This window comes from Protopterus annectens, chromosome 1.part0 (assembly GCF_019279795.1).
Source record: "Protopterus annectens isolate FY-2018-M chromosome 1.part0, PAN1.0, whole genome shotgun sequence".
In the NCBI taxonomy this organism is placed as follows: domain Eukaryota; kingdom Metazoa; phylum Chordata; order Ceratodontiformes; family Protopteridae; genus Protopterus; species Protopterus annectens.
Window position 1 is genome coordinate 142,213,185 of NC_056725.1, and position 22,223 is coordinate 142,235,407.

Here is a 22,223-nt window from a genome sequence, read left to right on the forward strand (position 1 = left end):
ATTGAGTTGGTACTTCATACAGTAGCATCTCTTTCTTTGAACTGTTCTATTGTTTGCTATGCAAACCATAGCCTTCTTAATATACCAAGCCAGTACATTTTTTGCTTTATTTGCTGTTTACTGTTCTCATGTGATTTGTGTATCCTCGAAGACATTAGTCTTCTCAGTTGTTTCCAGTTGTCATAGCTCTTGTAATACATTTTCATGTCTTTATTCTCGCTTTATTTGTTGTACCTTCCTTTTATGTGCTTCGTATTCTTTCAAACACATAAGTCAGTTCCTTGGTTAATTCTTTTAACTGTATGCTAGTAATCTCACTTGCTCTGCTTATGTCCACTACTTTTGATAAAGTCTGGTTTACAGCTGTTACCAGACTGCACCTCATCTGATCATTTTTAAATCACAAAGTGTGCTCTCTTTAACAAGTCATGCATCTCGTTGAATTCAGTGTTTTACCCAATTCCTCAACAAACACTAGCAGAATGCCTTGTAAAATTTAGCTATTTGCCTTACAGACATACGTATGCTGTTTGGGAGTAGAGTGCCTGCTAACATTAGTACACAACCCATGTCAGGTACAGTACCTTGACCAGGCATAGCGGTCTTTCTCACACACCCAGTGTTTCTGTGCTGAACAGACTGCCAGCTGGCATAGTCTGTGGTGGGTTGAGTGCCAAGTGGACAGGAAGATTGCTAGACTTTGTGGAGTGTCTGATGGACTGATGAAGTGCTGTAGTACTGGAGTCTCTTTACTAGCCACATCTATCATTCTCGTATGCAGGGCTGGTTGTAGTGCCTGGTGGACCTGTGGAGGGCCACTTGGCTTACAGAGACACCTGTGCTGTCTGGGAGTAAAGTTCCAGCTTAGCACTAGTACACAATCCATGCCAGATGGAGTGCTTTTACGAGACAGCAGTATTTCTCACAGACCCATGGTGGTTGTACTGAACAAAATGCCACTTGGCAAACAGTCTGTGGTGGGTTGAGTGGAAGGTAGACCTTCAAGAGTATTGTGTGCACCAGTGAAGTGCCAGCTGGAGTGCCAGATTGACCAGCAGAAGGTAGTGTCTAGATGTGGTTGCCTGTCTAAAAAGACCCAGCAAGACTGTTATGAGTGGAATGACAGCTGGCACAATCAATGCCAAGTAGAATATCAGCTGGACAAGTAGGGTACCATGACTAGACCTAACTGCCTCACAGATCTGTACTAGTTGGTATGCTATCTACCACCTAGTAAATGATCCATGCCACTAAAATTAGGTGTAGTTCTAGCTGGATCTGTGGATTCCCTTACCCAGTCATAGTTGTTACAGATGTGAACCACACAGATGAAGTAGTTGGTGGACTGGCAAACAGGGTTGAGTGGAGACCCCAGTTGACTGCTGGAATACTAGTCAGTACTAGAACAGAATAAGTATGGGTGGTATGCCAGACGGCTTTGGTACAGATTGACTACTAAGTAGTATGCCAACACAACGTGTGCAAAGTTGAGTGACAGGTGGCACAAAATATCAAGGAGAAATTACAACTGCCACAGGCAGTGCTGGCCAGTATGATTGTACCTCCCGAAGAATGACCCTGAGTTTTTGTATTAGATCATATAGATATTATCAGACTGTAGGTCAGTGAATTCATCAGTTTTTGTATTCAGTTTGGTAGTAAGTTAGTAGTAGTCTGTGTCAACACATTTACTTAGTCCTGGTACTGCCTACTTATTCTGGAAGATAGTGGTTTATAATCCAGTCATCTGTTGCATCAGGTAGAATGTGGCTCTTTTAGGGTTGCCTTATTTATTCAGCACTTCTGACGTAAAGTTTAACACGTGCAGTTCTGTGTGTGTATATATTATGATGGTCACGCTGTATGCTGTCTTGAGCAGACCTTGTTTGCTGAAAACACTGCTCTGACTCGCACACAAAACAGACGTTGTGCATGTGTTTGCGGGGTGGGGTTGCCGTCATCATGTGCAGCAATAGCCAGCGGCTTGCTCTCAACTGCACCCGATTTTGAAACAAAATGTTCCTCCTACTGTTGATGAATTTGGAAGAAAATGTATTTATTTGACATTTGTTAACCGGGATAGTCCGATTGGATCACATAACCCATTTTCAGGGGAGGCCCAGAGAGAAAAGCTAAACATTTACACATTTAGGTACACATAAACAGATCGATTTAAATTTTTACAACGAAAATGTTTGTTAAAACTTTACATAAATACACTGCAGACAGGTTAAACTTGAGAGCAAAGGTTCATAGTTGCTTAATGTTTTGCTTAACTTCTAAAACATTACTGTGTGTTGACAGTAGATAACTTGAGAAGACAATAGTTAATGAAATAGTTAATGTACATAGCAGCATATTAATTATGAGAATAGGCTTACACTAGACCACAGAAGATCATACAGACAGCTTTACTTGGAGGAGGGGAAGAGTAGCATAAAGATTTTGGTAATCTCCAAGTGTAGTACCTCGCAGGATGCGCAGTAGCAAAACCCGCCCCAAACACACCTCCAGCCCTGTTGAGGCAGCAGCAGTATGATTGTTCAACAGTGTGCAGACTGGAAGTTAATTAATTTTCAGCATCTGTGCTGAAAGCAACCCAAATGACATTAATGTAATGTATTAGGGACATAAAACTTCATTCAGTACCAAAAAGGAAATGTTTTATTAGGGACATAAAACTAAAATGCCTGCAGTAAATCACATTTCAGTCATTCAATCGGGCAGAGTTTACACCATTTCTCTAAACGATACTATTACATTTTAACGGCTTTAAGGACATTTGCTTGCAAGGAAGCGGGGGGTGCAGGGGGGCTTGCCCCCCAGAAAAAGTAAGAATTTATCATAGGATGGAGCTCGTTGTGATACTGAATATTTAGCAGTTTACACAAAGTGACATGTGAATTTGCATGCCTGTCAATCTTCCTGGATATCCCCGCCCATTTGGTGTGCCAATCAATGATGGCACGCCCAAAGCTGCGCAGAACTAACTGCGAGGTACTACACTTGTAGATTACCAAGATTTTTAGGCTTCAGAGATATACATGGGGTAGATAGGATTGAAGAGAATAAAGGGGGGGTGGGTAGAGAAAGCAGCAGTGAGGGGGATTAACCTGAAGTTAAACATGTGCAGAGCCAAGACTTATTCATGTGTGCTTTTAGAGAGGTTTTAGAGAGTGACAGTGAACTACATTTTATTTACATTTCTTTACTGGGAAGTCCGACTTGGAATAAAGCCAATTTTCAGCAGAGGCCCAGGGAGAAACGTTGCAGATGCATGTCTTTGAAACGTGTGAGGAAACCAGCGCACCTGGAGGAAACCCACACAAGAATGCAGGGAGGACATGCAGACTCTGCACAGAAGGCAATCCAGCCAAGAATCGAATTGAAGAACCTGTTGCTGTGAGGTGACAATCCTACCTCTGCACTACTGCGCCGTCCACTAGTAAATAACTTAGTAAATACCACTTATATAAATAGCACTTAGTAAATAACAAGGGTGTAGGTGGGCATAATACATAAATGACATTTATACATTTATTTTTAACGCCTCAGAAACTTTACGAACCAAAGAGCTCAGAATATTTAAAGCTGTCTATATTAGTGTCTTCTGTTTAAAACTACATAAAACATGCTTAAACAAGAAGGAATACACTTCTAAAATTATATTTTTATAGTTATAATTTGCAGTAGTTTGAAATAGGGTTACCACCTTTTCAAATGCCCAAAGTGGGGCATTTTTTGTGGGAATGTACAATTTTGCAGGACCAAAAATATCCACAGCCAGTGCAAAGGACATAACTTCGCATTTTTTACAAAAATAAAAGCTTAATTTTGTAGCATTTGAGTTGCTTATGCTATTTCATGTAATATTTGTGTATTCCAGATACAAAATTACTGTTTTATGCAACTATTAAAGAAAATTTAAGAAATATTTTTTGTCTTAAAATCTCAGAACATTTGCCATTTTTTAAGTATTTTCGCAGGACACAACTGCGCAAAGAGGGACAGGTGGTAACCCTAGTTGGAAAAAAATATGCTCCTTTCCAAAGTTTATACGGACAACATTTTGAAGGTTGATTACATTTTTTTAATATAAATTGGCAGTAGGGCAACTGTATGAGATTTGAGTACAACATGTACATTTCTGGCTACACTGCTGGTAAATAATGGCAAGAACTGTAGGCTTAGTTTACTTCAGAAAATACATGCTGATTCATGTTATCTTATTCTGTCAGCTTATTAACTTAATAGTACAATATCAATATTTAAAATCGTCCCATGTTCAGTCTGGGATAAGAAGCTGAGAGCTATACCCAGTGGTAAAGGTGAAGAGGGATGGACTACAGCAGTGATGGCGAACCTATGACATGCCACAACATTTTGGGTGACACCAGCACCTGAGTTACCAAAGAAACTGCTTTTGCATTTGTTGCTTGTGTGAAGTGCATTGAATTATTTTGTGCCAGGATAGGAACCAGTTCAACAACAGTGCTGCAGAGGTAAGGAAGTTACTAACCTCAACGACTATTTCAGTATACTTTCTTGACAGAGTCTGTAAAGTGTGGTACTGACATTGTTTTCTCATCATGGTTAGACTTCTGCAAAGGGCAAGTAGTCTGCATTTCTAGGAGTGTGCTGTTTTACATTCTTCTCAACTGTCCTCTTAATCCCTTATAAACTTTTTATACTTAATAATGGGATTTATTGACTAATTTTACTTCATAAAATGTATATTGATACACTTTCATTTTTTTGTCAGTGTCTCAAATTAATAAATAGTACTAGTAGTTTAAAACTGTCCATGTCTCTTATTTCTAGATATATCCCTGATGTACTGATAGCTATGCCATTTTATTTATCAATTTAATTAATTATTTTTTATTTATTTGTTTGTTTGTGTGTGTGTGTGTGGGGGGGGGGGCACGCAAGCAAGCAAGCAGAATCAAGTTAGGCATTTTCTGAATTTTTGACACACCGAAACCCAAAGTTCGGTATCACTGGACTATAGCATCTTTCCTGTGCTCTATACTTCATTCTGCGGAATCGGTATTAGATTAGACTATTCTCCTTTCCCAATACACATTTCAAAAAAAAATAAATAAATAAACAATAATAATAAAATACTGTAAGCCAATATTTTTGCAGTTATATTATTGTTTTAGTTCTCTTTGTCAAGAATCACTTGTCGGTTACACCTGTAGCTATCATTAGTGGACTATAACCAGTGAAGAGAGCGCATTAATCCAAAAAGAAGTAAAGCTCTTGTTTTTCAGTCTCTTTAATACGTGTCTTAGAAAATATTGCAGTGTTAGACCCATCCTCTTCCGTATTGTCGTAAGACACGTGAAAAGCCGGGTGGGTGTTTGCTGTGATTGGTTAAGCCCAAGATCCTTGCTACAACTTTACTGGCTCATGTCATGTGGATACGAAATTTAAAATTGTAAAGTGTGGCGCGGGCGCCTTTTGGGGAGTTTTTACTTTGCTCTTTGGTTGTCTGGTACAGTTTCTTTTGTGCTGTGCTGCTGAAACGAATAAAGAATCGTATTCGAGCTTTAAAAATACGTTTTTGGCTCCACGACGAAAAGTATGCGATTTGTCTTATCTCTAGATAAGTGTGATGCTCATTAGCAGTACGACTGCTGTTATGTACATGGAGGTGACGGGTTAATTTAAGTGAAATACAGTGTACAGACCAATAATATAGGTGTATTTACGCTATACTGGTAGTATTGTATGCTCAATCTGATTTGTAGGTGATATTTTCTGCTGGTTAATTGATCTTTAATTTACTGGGGCTACTTTAAAGTCTTGAGCTAGTGGTTTAAAATTGGCTTCTATATTTTATTTACCATGGAGGATGGCTAGACTAATGTTATGTTGCTGTATTTGGTGGGTATTTAACAGAAAAGCGTATGATTCAAAATATTTTAAGTAACTACGAAAATGCAATCTCTATGCAAATCTCACGGAGCGGTATATTCACCCACTGTGACTAGTGCAATGGCGATTGTCGCCTAGCTTTACACAGTTTCTGTTCATATAACGTTCAGTGGGTCGATTGTCATCCTTTTTGTGCCTGTGTTTATGTATTGATTTGTTTTGTATGACTTGTTTTGTTATCTTGCTTTAAAGTGAGACTGTTCTGTAGTAGTAGAAAAGTTGAGGCGCTCTGACGAATTGTGGAGCCCAATATTTGATTTGAGGGTTTTGTGTAATTTAAGGGTAGATTTTTAACGCTTGGAGCACTGACACTGTGGTAGCTGGTATACATTTTGGTAGCCATTTTGCAACTCTGTGAGCCTTAAACTTTAGGTTGGGACCGCCTGACGTTTCTGCCCTTGATAGGTATAAGTGTGTTCTTTGAGGCAGGATGCGAAGATCTTAAATGCAGTAGTGGGAGAACACTGGTTTTCTAGGTTCTTTGCAAATTTTACGGTTACTGCTGTTAGTCTAGGCAAAAATAGGAGCAACATGTTTTATACTCATGTTGAGGATTGTTAGCTTTCAGTAATGCGCGTAAAAGGTTTGTGGCAAACGTTTTAGGTGGGAGCTATACTGTAAGGATTCCGGGCTTAACCAGTGCTCATTTAATTGGTCTGAATAAATTGCATTCCCTGCCAGCCAAGCCGAGATGTACGGTGTGTTGACAGTGCTGGTTCCAAGTGGTCAATTTCTTCATTTTTTTTCGTTTTATAACATTTGGAATTGATTGTGTTAGTATTCATACTCTGTGTGAAATTGATAATTGTGCTAGTATTCATGTGTGATATATATATATATATATATATATATATATATATATATATATATATCAGTTGCAAGAATATACACCAGCTTCAGGTGAACAGTTTTTGGAATAGTCACTGGATTGGTTTTGTGGGTACAGGCAAGGGCAGTAGACTGCAGCTGGAGGAAGACAGGAGTGTGATGTGGTATGTGGCTGGATTAGGAAAAATATGCAGTTGGAAGCATTTTATATTGGCCAAAGCAGTCTAATACAGTTTTTCATAGGTGTGTACTAGGCTAATGGCCCTGGCCTTTACAAGCCTAGAGCAATAAGTGCCCTGGCATTGTGCCCCTGTCGAGTAGAGCCACTGAAGTGATACCTGGGGTGAACATTCTATTTCCCATCCCCTCATCAAATCAAGAGCTCTCTTGAGGGCCAGTGAGGTGCTCTGCTTGACATGCATGGGAAGTCTATTCCAGAGCATGGGCAGTGTCTGGGTTATGAACCTGTCCCTCCAGCATGTTCTGTTTGTGGAAATGCGGTTGAGGTTTATGGAACGTGCTGTATGGAGGGATTGGGATTTCTTTAGATGTAGCATCAGAGCTGGGTCAGACATGGCTTTGTAAGTCAAGCAGAGATTGCCTCTTGGATATGAGACATTTTGAGTGTCTGTGTAGGACATGTGTTTAAAGCCTAGGATCCTCTGTGAGGTACATTTGTGGCCTTTCTAGCTGTTGCATGTGTCTAGTGGGGTACATGCTAAATGAGGCATTATAATTTATTGTTTGTCTTATGAGGGAAGAGTAGAGAGGTGATGACCTCTTACTTCCTGAATGCAAAACCCTTGTTAATGAGATGTCACAAGGACTTTCTGACCACAGTGGCAATGTGGTGGGCAAAGAGGTTGCTATCCACCTGTCCCCCCCAGATCTCTTAAATCTCTTCAAGGTAGTTGAGATTTATAGTAAGGTGGGTAAGGCTAACATAATCTGTAAAGCATGAATTTGTCCTTTACTTGTCTCCTTGAAATGTCTGAATTTTAAGGTCACCAATTAAGTGGGTTAAGTCTTGCAGATGGAATACAGAAGTGCACCAACATGAGTACATCCTACAATCCCTGGCTGTTGCTGAGAAAAGCAAAAAACTTGAAGCCTTTGGTGCGGGTTTTTAAATTCTTTTCTGACTCCTAGTCACATTTATTAGACTCAGCAGGCATTAACCAGCTTTTCTATGTTAATGTCTACTCTTAAAATGGAATGGTTGATTTCCATTCCCTGATCATGGTTGAATGATACCCCCCACACACCGTAAACTTTGACTAGTATGCTCGTTAGCCAGTGAATGGAGAATGGCAGAGTTGGGTGATAAGTGTAAGAATTGTGGTAGGAGCAGAAAGGTCAGCAGCATAGATTAAAACTGATATGCGTTTGGCAACATGGATACTTCCAAAGTGATAGTTTCAGGATTGTTCCATACCAGTTAGTCACAGATAGTAACACTGTTTGATATGCATGGAGAAGCTTATCCCTGAAGTTTGGGGGGGGGGGGTATAGGTTATAAACCTGTCCATTTTATCTATTAGTAGCAATCTGGGTTTGTGGTTCTAGTATTGGAAATACTGGACTTGGGCAGTGATGCAGGCATTGGAATCATAGGTTATTAGGCTATTGGCCCTGAGGCCCTTATAAGCCTAGCCAAGAGTTTAGCCCATGTTTAGACAACTCTGCACCCGATGCCCCTGTCCAAAATAGTGCACTTCCAAATATATTAACAATAGTATTTCCACGCTAATACACCCACTTTTATACTTGGGTCTAACAGTGCAAGTTGTTCAACGGCTAACCTATGATGCGCCTGGTAGTGTTGGTGTGCTCTATACACATCTTGTATCTTGTCACAAAAATGTAAGGAGGTGCTCATTGTAGATGGGTACGTTTATCGCCTAGAATGCAAGACCGGTTGCAAGCGTTAACTGGTGGTGTAAATTTAAAAGAAGCAATACGTGCAAGGGTCGAACGGTCACTGATGCCCTCTCGAGGGTGAATTGTTGAAGAAATCTATGCTGCATAATCATGCGGGTGATCCTTTCGAAGTAGAATGCTACAGCGTTTGTGTATCACTTCGCGAGAAGGCTGCTTTATCCAGGGGTACTCCTTGTATAGTGGAGGATGCGGTAGCATCCACCTCGCTAGCTTGTGTTCCAAGCATTCGAAATAGAAAGGCAGTGCTTCAGCAGATATGTCGAGTTTGGGTGTAAGACTGCAGGTGTGGTTCACATAACCTAATTTGACACTGGAGACACTAGATGTAAGTAAATTCCCCTTACAAGCAGGTGGATTTGTTGTCAAAATGGGCTAGTGACACAGGCTCAGTTAGACATGTGTTTTTAGTACAGTTAATCTAAACGATTTAAGTGTAGCAACAATTTGGATGATGGATGGAACGTACTTCTGTAAGGGCGCTATTTGTCAGTTATACAGTATTCATGGCATAGTTAAGTGTTGTGGCTATAGTAAGTCTGTTCCGCTTATATATGCTCTAATGTCCAAAAAGTCACCCCGTGCATATAATATGTTGTGACACTGTGTATTACATCTGTTTGCTTGCCAGGAATTAAACCTGTCACTACAATATATATCTTGTGATTATGAAGTAGCAGCCATTAAAAGTATTAGGCTTAACTTCACTGATGTTACTGCAAAAGGTTGCCTTTTTCACTTCGGCATGAATGTCTGGCGAAATGTGCAACAGTTAGGATCACTTTACAACAGATGCCATGGTTTCCAGTTATCTGTTAAATCTTTGGTTGGACTCGCATTCCTTGATGAGTTGGAAGGAATACCAACGTTCACGGAGTTGAAGGGGTCGTTTCCTGAAGAGGGTAGAGAATTAAAGTATTTTACAGACTGGTATGTACTCTGTCGGGTCAGGAAATTTACTACTAGGTCAACTGCCATTAGGTTTCCATCCTTATTCCCTGTGACATTTTGGAACGTTTGAGTTGAATAGACTCTGCCGCGCACCCAGAACTCTGTGGAGGCGTGGCACCGGCAGTTGAAATGTTTACTTGGAGATCTCTCTCTATTAATGACATGCCTTAAGTAGAGAACAGAATAGAGTAGATAGCCTTTGAGAGCAATTAGCAGCTGGATGTCCACCCTCTCCCAAACGTAGGTGTGTTGTAGAAAGACAGGAAAAGTTTCAATGGCTGTTGGACAATAAAGCTGATTATTCGACCCCAGAGTTTGAGAGATGTATTGCAAGGCTACTTAAAATGTGAGATGTTATAGCTGCATATTAGGTGTTATACTGCCGTTGTTCCAGTATCTGTATTTTGTGACGTTATTCCACTGTATTAGTCTGTTATGTTACGTCAGTTGTAAAGTATGTTAGGGTCAAGGGATGGTGTTCAGATGTTGTGGTGATGGGGGTTTGTTGTAATTGTTTTCCATCGTATGACATCTTGGGGTGTTTGTTGTGCACATAGGAATGTGGTTTGGTGTTGGCTTATCACATGAACTGCTCGTCATTGCTGTTGTGCCGTGGATTTCGAGTTTGTGGGCACGCAATATTGTGGGCGTCAGTGATGTGAAATCTCGAGCTTGTGGGCATTAGGTATTTTGGGTGTCGGGGTTATGGGTTTTTGGTAATGTGTAGTGAACCCGGGGACATGTATGAAGAAGGCCTTATGATTGTCTCTAGTAGATGTGGCCAATTTGGAGACTCTTGCTCTGGAGGATTTCAATAGTGGCTCTTATTTGCTTGTTCAGGCTAAGGAGACATTGCTTCCAATTGGGTACCTGCTCCTTCTTGGTCTTGAACAGCAATTTTTTTCCTTTCGTTATAGTTTATTGCAGATGTCCAACAGACAAGTTTACTCTTCCTTGCGGAGGATGATTTAGTCCTGTCTGGTCTTCCTGATTCCATGCAACTATATAAATGCTCTAATAGTGCTTTGGTGTAGTTTTGGATATTGCTGCCAGTTCCTACAGAGGGGGAGGGGGCTGTGAAGCTATTTATACCCTCCCTTAGGAGGCTGTAATCAGCTTTGGAGGAGTTTTTGTCTGATCCTAGCTAGAGGGGGGGGGGTTGGGGGAGATGGTGACTTCGAAAGTGACCGCGCTGTGGTCAGATCTTACCAGGGAGGATACTATAGGGATGCTGTAGTGATTATTCACAAACCATACTATCACTAGCTAAACACAACCCACACCTTCAACTACTAATTTCCCCACTGCCTTCTCTTTTTTTCCTCCTGTACCTACCTCCAACATAAAAAAAAACAAACTCTTAACTAAACTTAAACTCACCAAATTAGCAGCAGACAACCTCCCAAGTTGATTACCTACAAATCGCAGCTGATGCTCTGGCCTACCCAGTATCCATCTTGATTAACCGATCTGTCAAAGTTTTGTTCCCACACTGTGGAAAATATCCCATATAATTCCCCTTCACAAAGGTGGACCCTCCAAAGAACTAACAAATTACCGCCCCATAGCTATTCTCTCTCCACTCTCCAAAATACTAGAGATGCATACACTCTCAGGTCTCAACTACCTCCTTACTAACAACCTCCTTTCCAATACTCAGCATGGTTTCCGACCAAACCATAGCACCACCACTGCCTTACTCTCCTTTACTAACACTATCCTTCAGCATAAAAACAATGGCTATCTCTCCGCTGCTACTTTCCTAGACCTATCTAAAGCATTTGACATGGTCCCACCCAACTTATCTCTGTCCTCAATAACCTATCCTTCTCACAATCACCAACTGGTTTCAGAGTTACCCGTCTGACAGCCAACAATCTGTTGTATGGCAGAATGACATATCTCCCCAACTACCTGTCTCCATAGGGGTTCCCCAAGGATACATCCTTGGACCCCTACACTTCTCTGTTTTCACAAATCTAGCCTCTGCCACCACACATGGCACACTCGTACAATATGCAGATTACTCAGCCCAGTCCCTACCCAAACTGCAAAAAGTCGTATAGGAAGCCTTTTCCTCTGTTGAAACTTGGTTATCTGATGCCCAATTAATACTCAACCCAAACAAAACTAAACTACTCATCTTACAACCCACCAAACCTACTCAAAACAACTCTCACTTTAACATCACAGCAAAAGACAACACCACTATATACCCAACTGAACACACCAAATTGCTAGGAGTGGAAATGGACAAACTAAAATTTGACGTTCACATATCCATGACCATAAAAAAAGTCCAGAAAAAACTAGGAGCGTTATACAGAAATAAGCATCTTCTCACCAAAGCAGCAAAGATTTCAGTAGCAAATTCCCACCTTATCTCCACCCTACTTTAAGCCTCTCCAATATATACCAACCTAAGGCAATGCGATCTAAACAAGTTAGAGACCTGCTACAACAAAATTGCCAAATTCACCACAGGGGGCATCCTACCGTAGTCACCACTGTCTCTCACTTGCTGAACTGGGCTGGCTTGAACTCCCTCACCTCCTTCAGTGGTATCAACTCTCACTCGCCCACAAACTAGTAAACCATCCACTAAATGTCCCATCCCTCCAGAATCTACTCCAACCCTATCGCACCACCAGACCACTAAGACCCAGCAACAAAAATCACTTGCAGATCACTAAAGCCAGTAACTCTGCTGGTGAAGCACTATTCTCTTGCACCATAGCCAAATTATGGAACTCCCACCATTACCTCCATACCATCATGCACCCACTTCAAAACTTTACTAAAAGCGCACCTGAAAACATGCTGGCTATGCCCTTGCCACTCCCACTCTAATATCACCCACCCCATCCAACCACCACCACCTTTCTTTCCACTCCACTAACTACCATAATTATAGCAAGCTCAGATGTTCATAAGCCTAGTACTTGTACAGCAGGAACTTATTTTAACATTTGTTAATGTCTGTTATGTACTTCACAGATAAAGATTCTAGTTGTCTACTGATGTACTATGTTCTTCATCTGTAAATATGTTGTAAATTGCTATGTAATCCAGTGTAACTACTGTCTGTTTAAAACTGTGGAGCTTTTCTCCCCGGGCCTCCGCTTAAAATGGACCTACGTCCAGTCGGACACTCCTGGTCAACAAATATAAATAAAATTACTCCTGTTGGTAAATACCAAGTCCAAGATGTTATCTCTCCTTGTGGGGGTATCGACTAGCTGTTCCAAGGCGTTTGCATTGACAAAATCGAGGAATCTTTGGGTATTTGTGTTCTGGCATGTGTAGTTCTTCCAGTCTGTTTTTAGTCGCCCCGGATCAGGGTAAAGGGTTGAATCTTGATAGATTCCAACAGGTCCAAATAGGCGGATTGGGCATCTTGAGTCAGGGGCCTGTAGTTAGCCATCATTTGAATAGGGGTCTTGTCAATTTTTAACTGCACCTGGAGTGTCTTCTGTGCATCATACTGTTTGACCAGCCTGGAGGTGTCTCTCAATGTATATTGAAACCTCACCTCCTTTGGCTTTACTCCCCACAGTTTGGGGTCTGAATGTGTGATAGGATGAGTAGCCAGGTAAGGCTGGGGTGCTCTCTGCAGCTTTGAACCAGGTTTCTATGATTGCACAGATGTCGGTATTTTCCAGGGTTAGGAATGCTTGCAATGAGTGCAGTTTCATGTTTAGACTCCTAGCGTTTAACAGCATGACCTTTAATTTGTGTTTTGTTGAAATTAAAAAGGCTCTCTAGGGGAGGCAAGAACCTTTACCTGAAGCCCAGGTGAGACAGATGAAGGCCATCTCTGGCAAAGCATCGTGGTCTTCCCAGGCTGTCTGGTATTGGATCCCCTGTAATGACACCAGAAACTAAGCCAGTTGTTAGTCAATCATTTTCTGTTTGAATTGAAGCATCAGTCTGGGTGACAGCAGAATGCTGCTTAAGGCTAGGGACATATACCTGCTTGGGACACAATCAGCGAGCTCAATCATGTCTCTCTTCATATAGTCCAGAGAGGTATGTCTCAATTCATTCACGCCAACATGGACTGTGACATCGTAGCAGTACCTGTTGAGAGAATTGAGTGCGTGTGTGATGTGGCGGATTCTGGTACCTAACAGGCAACTAAACTGCCTTTCATAGGTATTAGGCTATCTGCCTGAAGGCATCTACAAGCCTAGTCAGAATGTTGGGTTTCACTGCCCCTTTAGAATTTCCCTGTGCCTCTGTCCAACAGAGCCACTGAAGTGATCCCCGGGGTTTCCCATCCACTCGTCAAGGTTTCTCTTGGAGAGCTAGTGAGGAGCTCTGCCTAATGTATATTGGAATCTTATTCCAAAGCACGGGAAGTCTCTGGGACAGGAATCTATCCCTCCAGCACTTCCTTTTTATTGTTGTGGTGAGGTTTAGATCCCTAGAGCGTGTGGCAAGAGGGGATAAGGTTTTCTTTAGGTGGAGCCTGTCCAATTCTGGGTTGGACGTGGCCTTGTATGTCAGGCAGAGGTCACCTCTGAGCAGGCGGTATGCAACGGAGTACAGCTGGAGTTTCTTCAGTCGAGCTGCATAGGGCATCTGTTTGAGGCCAGTGATCCTCTTGGTGAGGTACTTCTGTGGTTTGTTGCAGGTGTCTTGTAAGGTGCATCTGAAATGGGGCATTGTACTCTGTGATGGGTCTGAGTAGAGGGGCGCAATGACCTTATTTTTTTTCTTTTTTTAATCTGGATGCAAACCCTTTTGTGATTAGGTGGTTCACACAGTAGGGTTTTCTAACCACTTTGGCAATGTGATTATCAAAGGAGAGATTACTATCTACTTGGGTCCCCAGATCCCTTATTACGTTTTCTGTATTTAGGGGGCTACCACCTATGTGGTATTTTGTGGGTACTTTATTTCCAAAGGGAATAACTATGCACTTTTTGGCATTTAGCTTGAGGCCATGATTTTGACACCAGGCATCTGTCTCAGTGAGACCCTTTTGAAAGATGTCCGTCGGCTGTTGAGTCAATTATAGCCCCTAGTATCCAGTCTGCCAACTTGGGCGGCCATAGTCCTCCTGTGCTTGTCTGTACCTCTGAGAAGTATATGCCGAACAGGAGGGGTCCTAGGACTGAGCCCTGGGGAACGCCAATTGTGTAACCGGTTTAGAGTCCGATCTAGCTTCCGCAACTCTCACCATGTGGGTTCTGTCTGTGAGCCAATTAACAACCCATCTTGTGACATGGGGGTTTATGTTCAGGCTGGTGAGCTTGTCTATAATACCATAATGGGGAATGGTGTCTAAGGCCTTTGCGAGGTCTAGGTAGGTTATGTATCATCTTTCCCTAGTCTATAGCGTTGGTAACTTGTCTTGAAGTCCACCAGGTTTAGGAGGCATGATCTGCCCATAACGAAGCCAAACTGGGGTAGGGTCTAGTGTTTGGAGGTTCCCAGTGTCTCTGTTAATGAGTTCCATGATGATGCGCTCCATAGCCTTGCAGACCAAGCTAATCAAGCTTATAGGGCGATAGTTCCCGGGATCTGTTGTGGCTCCACCTTTGTGGAGTGGAATAACTGTTACTGTGCGCCACTCTGGGTATGTAGCCTGTGGAGAGGCTTAAGTTTGAACAGTGTGTTAGGAGACGGGTTAATTCGTCTTTGAGCTGGTGTAGGACGCAGTCTGGGACACCGGTCCCATTGATGCTGTGTGTTTGGCTTTGGAGCGGGCTATTTTAACCTAAGTGTCTGATTTCAGGGGTCTGTATTTTTCTGGTATGGTTATGGGTCCTTTTGGGGGTGGGGGGGGGGGTGAAGTTTGCACTGAACCTGTCTGCCAGGATGTTGGCGATATCGGTTGGTTCAGTGTATTTTGTGCCATTCTGCATCAGCTCCGAGCAGATCTGAGCATTGCCGCTTAGATTCTTGACATAGCTAAAGAATGCCTTGTGGTTTATCTTTGGAGTCCTTGGCAAGTTTTCTTTCAAAGCTCACCTTGGACGATTTTATGAGAGCGTAGTTTCTTGCTGATACTGATTGGGGATATCTTCCCTTCTTGGGATTTTACTCTTCTGTACTAGTTTCCTCCTCCTATTGTATAGCTTGTTTATGGCAGGGGTCCACCAGACTGGTTTCCTTTTTCTTGGAGGAGTGAGTCTTGGTTTTGCTTGGGGATAGCACGATCCATGCATTCTTGTAGGTGCCCATAGAATGCATTAGTAAAGGATTTTGCAGCTTGGACAGTGTTCTCCTTTAACATGGGGGCTTTGAAACTTTCCACCTCCGTTTTAAGTAACGTGAAGTTTGCTTTTGAAAAGTTTTTCACAGTGGTTTCCTTGTCCAGGGGTGGGGGCTGAATGTGGATATCCAAAGTGATTTGTTTATGGTCAGATCTAACCAGCGAGGGGTTGACCGGTGAACACTGGTCGCCCATGTGATGACCAGGTCCAATATGTTGTCGCCTCTGGTGGGAGTGTTGACCAGTTGTTCCAGGGCATTTGCGTTTATAGGAAATGTTGGGCAAGGGAGTTTAGTACTGGAGTAGTTCTCCCAGTTAATGTTTAGGTAGTCGAAATCACTCAATATTAGGGTGTTTGGTAGGACCTTTGTTATCCAGTGTTTCCAGAAATGCGGAATGGGGGTCCTGGGACATGATGGGTGATAATGTAGGAAGCTACAATTTGAATTGCATTTTTGCCCGTTTAGTTGCACATAGATAATCTCTGCGTTTTTTTTTTTTTTTTTTCTCCCCGTCAGCCTGGTGCGAGTCACATTTGTCTTTCAATAGTGTCTCCTATGACTAATATGTTGGGTTTATGGGGAAGCCTTAGTGGTTGAGGTACAGATGTGTGGACTGAGTGGTATGTGGTGTGGTATGAAGGGCTGTGGAGATCGCATGTGTTTTTATGCCTCTGAGATCTCCTTTGTTTGGGTATGTTTATGTGGAGGATCTCCATATATGTAGATGTGTTATGTAGGCGTGGGTGGTTGAGGTGTAGTAGTACCAGATATACTGACTTAATGGGAAGAAAGCTTGTACTCTAGGTTCCTAATGGGGTCTCTAATGGTACGGTAAGTGATTCAAAGATCTTTCTAAAAGGTATACAAGACATTGAGAGACCTTAGGCCTCTGGTCTTTTTTAATTTGGCAGCCTTTGGGTCTTTTTAAAATTCTGACGAGGGTGTACTGTAATTAGCATTATCAATAGTGAGTATAAGGGATTATTACCCCAAATATAATAAAGGTCTGAAGAAGTAATAAGTGTTTTCTTACAACCATTGCCACATGATAAAGGAAGCTGTCAACCCAAGTTCCTATGCCCTCGACTTCATTTTCTTTATATGGTGGTGTCATCTGTACACTGAGGGGGGAGAGATTGTCTGCCAAAAAGAGACTACATGTTTTAGTCGGATCACATTTTTGTTCAGTTTCAAGGGATGGGGGTGGGGTGACCACTCCCAATTTGCTGCAAACATTAGCGAAGTTTTGGAATATTTGCTTGAAGATCTGAAGTATACACTGAGAGAGGATCTGGCACCAAGCCTTGAAGAACACTGGTCACTTTTTTCTGACGTGGTACCTGTGACTCGCACTGTGTAGAATTTTTCAGTAAGTTTGCTGTCTGTCTAAAAACACTGGGTTAATTTTAATACCTTCATCTATTGTATGATAGTAGCATGGGAAATGGTATTGAGGACCTTGGCCAGGTGTCCTGCATATATTTACTGCCTCTGTAACCCTTTAAAAGAAGTTCCCCATGTTCAGTTATCAGTACATGGGGATTTTGTAGTTTGTGGACATTTAAAATACATATAATTGCTTTACAGATGAGGCATGTAAGGTCATGTCCCATGGAGGAAGTATTTTTGGTCTTGGTTAGTACTATCTTTAGAAAGTTAGATTGCAAGGTTCAGATATTCTAGGATTTTTAAGTCTTGGGGACGGAGTTGTCACTAAATGTGCTTGCCAAGAATATTGGTAATGTCTTTTGGGTCGGACTAGGAAGAAATTTAGGGTGTGCTTTTTGACAAGGTTTTAAAGGCATCTTTGGCTTCAGGTACCAGAGTAAGTTCATGGGTTCCTTTAGTGGACTTCTTATAGCATTACAAAAAATAGTTAAGACACAAGGCATGGAATTTGTCAGTGAACAGTAAACACCTCCAATAACCCATACTACCTTGGTTGAGGCAAATGTGAAACTGATCTGAGGTCCTAAAGGAGTTTTAAACCAGTGGCTGATTTGGTTGTTAGATCTTGATTGTGTGAAGAGAGTTTAGGAGTATTGGTTGGTGCATTCAGAGCTTCTGTGGCCCCTGGTCTGTAAGCATTTTAATAACAAGCCAGTAAGAGAAATAGCCCTGCTAAGACAAGTTTCCATTTTGGGCATGATGGAAGTGCTGCTGCAAGTGCTTATCCCTGCATGGAATTCAGTTTTAAAGTGTGCAGTGAAATTTCATTGTAGGGATATGTACTTGTGACGGTCATTGCTGTGCCCAGGGAGTGTGGAATGTGCTTGTATACACAGACACATTAAACATGCATACATGTGCCCAAAAACACATCCAAATAGTGATCTACCAGGGGAAACATTTGAGAGATTTTGCCATACTCTTCCTCTCTGGGAAGTGTGACACTGTCTTGGGACACGCGCCACTATTAAATTGATAGGGAGGATACACACATGGTGAGTAATTTGTGATTGTGTTGCACTGTCTTCCCATACATTTGCTTGGTTAGCTATAGTTATACAACTATGTTATCTTGTTATACTCATAAACTGTTACAAAACTGTATTTGTCTAATTCTCACATCTGAATTTAGTGGTAATATTTGGTTGTAATATACTTACAGAAAATAGTGAACCTCTGTGAAGAAGTACTAAAGAAAAATGCACCAAACTGTTGAATGTACCACCCTGCAATCTGGTTGTCCAATCACACCAACAAAATTGGACTATGGATCAACAAAGGGGGCAAAAGAGGAATATTTTAAGGTCCCCTTTTCTCGTTGTTCATCTAAGGCTGAACTCCATATTACACCAAAGAACAATAAGGAGAATCTAACTGGGGTAGCTGTGCACAAATGTAGCATGCCTGGAATACAGGGATTGCAAGCTGTGTCTGTTCATGAAGACAGTGGATACTCCTCTCTTCTGTGTACTCCAGGTGATAGTGACTCCAGTTTGGATTTGGGTCACAACTGCAACTCTCCAACTTCTCCCCTGTGGAATGGCATGGGAACTGAACCGAGAGACGGACTTCTTCCAGCTCGTGATTTTGAAAGAGCGGTGTGTTCCACATTAAGGAAAAATAGTCGTAAGATGTTCACCAATAGTTTGAAGTGGCTTGTTTCAGGAAGTTGCTTTGGGCTTGAGAATCTTATTGGGAAAAAAATGGGCCTTGAAGCTGTGGACATTGTAAGTGAACTTTGGAAAAGGAAGATGAAGCACATCTTAGGAAAGATACTCAGATACCTTGGTGAAGCTGATGTCGTAAGGTAAGTTTGTTTTTCACACTTTTTTTTATTCAGTTTCAGTTTGAAGTTTTAAGTGTTGAAGTTCGTAGATTGTTGCTAGGTGTGAAATCCAGGACACCAGTTGTATAGTCTAGCCCAGTTGTCCCAGACCACTGCCTGATTAACTGACTTACTCGGGTTTGCACAACAGGAGTTTGAGGGAATCAACCCATGGACTACAGGAAGCAGCTTGTTAACTGTTCATAGCCTTTAATCCACTTTGGTCACCAGACTTCATGCAAGGTATTCATGGAGCACTTCTCAACAAAAAATTTTTGTGTAATAGGAATAATCTGCAGCAGACACCTAGTGTTGGTTCCCAGAAATGTCACATTCAAATGTATAGGCATGTGCATTTTTAGTTCTGCTTAATATTTCGAACCTGTCTGCAGTTTGTTCCTGGCCTTGCAGTTGTGCCATGTTTTATGAAATCTAATGGGGGGGTTAGCATGTGTAGATGCTTTTGAGCTTCATACTGGGGCGATTCCCACTAAACTTGTGTGCGGTGTTCATTCTGAGAACTTTTAATAGTACCTATTTGGAATTTTCTGCTTTGATTCTTTAATGATTTACAAAAAGTGGACATGCCATATAGTAGCTAAACTGTGATTGCTTACTGAACTGGAGATGTCACTCATTTAAAACAAATTCTTAAATCTATTCAGTATGGTGCACAATATTTGCTTACTGGTTTGTGCACAGACATTTGAAGCTGCGTGCAGTTCATTTTCTCTGTTAAAGTAGATTGCTTTGACATTGGGGCCTTGCCACCTGAGTAGGTGGCAGAATAATAGTTTCATTGGGTTTTTGTTTGCTGCATTGATCCCATTTGTTAGGTCTGTCATATTTTTCTATGCTGTGGCTCCTGGACCAAGCCAGACCCCACTGGTCATTGCCAAACTGCACGTTTCCCACTGCAGTTAAGAATAGTCAGCCCCAGATCTTGTCTTCCACTATTCAGGTATCTGAGTTGCTAAAAAAAAGTTTAGCTTCCAAGATGCTCTTTCAGATGTCATTGTAGGAATTCTGTTGGCATGGGTTAATGAAATTGTACCATTGTTATTGGTCCTGAACTGCTTTTTCAGCTTAGTTGAACCCTCTCTAACCCCATAATGTGCTGTTCTGTATTTCCACAATGAAAGTATCTGTTGGCTGGAGACTGCTTTTTACTTTTAATGTTCATCAAAAACATGTTTTAGAAGTTTATCTGGTTCAATTATGTTTGATTATCTGAACTATCTCAGGTCCCAATTAGTTTGGATAATCAAGACTCTACTGTATTTAGCAATGGGAGAGGTAAGCCTATTACAACTGATGCCCAAACTCATTTTGACAATCTGGTCTTGCACTTCGGTGACAACTGGGCCTTTTTAACACCATAAATTTAACCGCGTCATTGAATATATAAATATGCATTGATACAACTGATGTTCATCGTGTTTCACTGTTGCTGTCATGACTGTAGGGTTCTCCCCTGCCGGCAGGCAGTCCTCGGTCAGCCAGAATCCCAAAGTCTGGGTCCAGCGTCGGCTGTTCAGCCATGCTCCCTGACGTCAGAGCGCCAGGAGTACAAAGCTGACAGCCGACACCATGTTCTCCAGTCTTTCTTGCCGTGCGGTGGTAGCAGTTCGCAAGTGCCGTTCGGCTGGCTTTCTGAACAAACTTCAGTCCGAAGACTGACTTCTCCTACTCAAACCCCCGTTGTGGGGAACTTTTTTCTTGCTCCAGTCCGATGTCAGAAAAAGTTAATTGTATTTCATGTGGGAAGCAAATACCTCAGGGATTTTCATTCTTACTGTATTCCTTGCTTAGGCCCTGACCACGACGTAGCTAGTTGTCGGTTTTGTGCTAGATTCAATCAGCGTACAATTAAACGAAGGTACAATTTTGCATTTCATTACTTCGGTAGGTGTTTTAATTACAAAATGTCGTCTGATAGGTTCCGGCTACCGGAGTTCACAAACGACGCAAGGACAAAGACAGGCCTCAGAGGTCCAAATCTGACTATCATACAAGCAGATCCAGCTTCAGGTTCGGCCGTCGTCAGTGAGGTGCTTTTGCAGCCCCTGTCGTCGGCCATTTCAGAACCGATGGCTGAAACGGACTTCCACGAGGAGCCAACTAGGCCTTTGAATATTTCTGTTGCAGGACCTTCAGACAATGCTCCTTCGGATGGGTCCGGAGCTGCTGTGCAGGTACCGGCTTCCGAAGGGGGTTTCAGGCCTACTCAGCTTCTAATAAAGTCAAAGACAAAGGCTCCTTCCAAATCAAAGACTGCAACACACGCCTCTTCTGATCCGGCTCCCAAGTCACAGAAGCAGTTACTTAAGATGGCGGAGGACTTGCTTACTATGATTAGGGCTTCACATCCACCTCCAGATAAAAGGCCAAGGCAGGAAGTTTATTATGACTCCTCTGATCAGGCTTCTGTTTCTTCTTCTGACCAGGAATATTCTTTCCCTCCTTATGAGGATTCTGATGCTGAGGAATCCATTCCTTCAGCTTCTCCCCCTGAGGATTTCTCTTTTGGGGAAACTTTGCATGAAATGAGGGAACATTTCCACTGGGAAGGACAGGAGTATTCGGAATCTAAGAAAAGACTAAGGGATTTTCTTCTTCCCCAGCATAGACCCCTGGCTATTCCTCCTATTTTGGATATTGTGGATGATGCTTTTTCGGAGGCTAACTTAACCCCTGAGACTCTTCCTCCTGCTCCTGTTAAGCCTGACGGATATTACAGGCTTCCTGATTCCCATCAGTTTTTATACAAGAACCCTACTGCTGACCCTGAAACCATTTCTCAGGGTCCTAAGGGGGAGTTAAGGCCGCTTCTGCTAAAAAACCCATTCCCACTGAGGATTCCAGATCTTTAGAAAGATGGGGCAAAAAAGTGTGCACTTCTGCTACTATTAGGGATTTAAACTGTCAGTTTCATATGCTGAAATACCAGCAATTTCTCCTGTCTGTTTTAAAACAAAAGCTAACTTCATTTCCGCCTGTGCAGATAAGGAATTACATGACTTGATGCATGCCACTGAACAAGTTGGGAAGCATTGTTTACACT

The 22,223-nt window shown here is 42.0% G+C and overlaps 2 protein-coding genes across 2 annotated transcripts in view; both read left to right on the top strand.

Annotated features, from left to right (window-relative positions):
* Window positions 1-18,700, top strand: part of MTRF1L (mitochondrial translation release factor 1 like) — a 636,968-nt gene extending 618,268 nt beyond the window's left edge. Inside the window, exon 7 of the mRNA XM_044090456.1 lies at window positions 18,497-18,700. Within this exon, the coding sequence (XP_043946391.1) occupies window positions 18,497-18,550 (54 nt within the window). The 3' untranslated portion in view covers window positions 18,551-18,700. The remainder of the gene's footprint in view (window positions 1-18,496) is intronic.
* Window positions 18,701-18,734: 34 nt separating this feature from the next.
* FBXO5 (F-box protein 5) overlaps window positions 18,735-22,223 on the top strand; it is a 35,139-nt gene continuing 31,650 nt past the window's right edge. Inside the window, exon 1 of the mRNA XM_044062874.1 lies at window positions 18,735-19,141. Coding sequence (XP_043918809.1) covers window positions 18,735-19,141 — 407 coding nt within the window. The remainder of the gene's footprint in view (window positions 19,142-22,223) is intronic.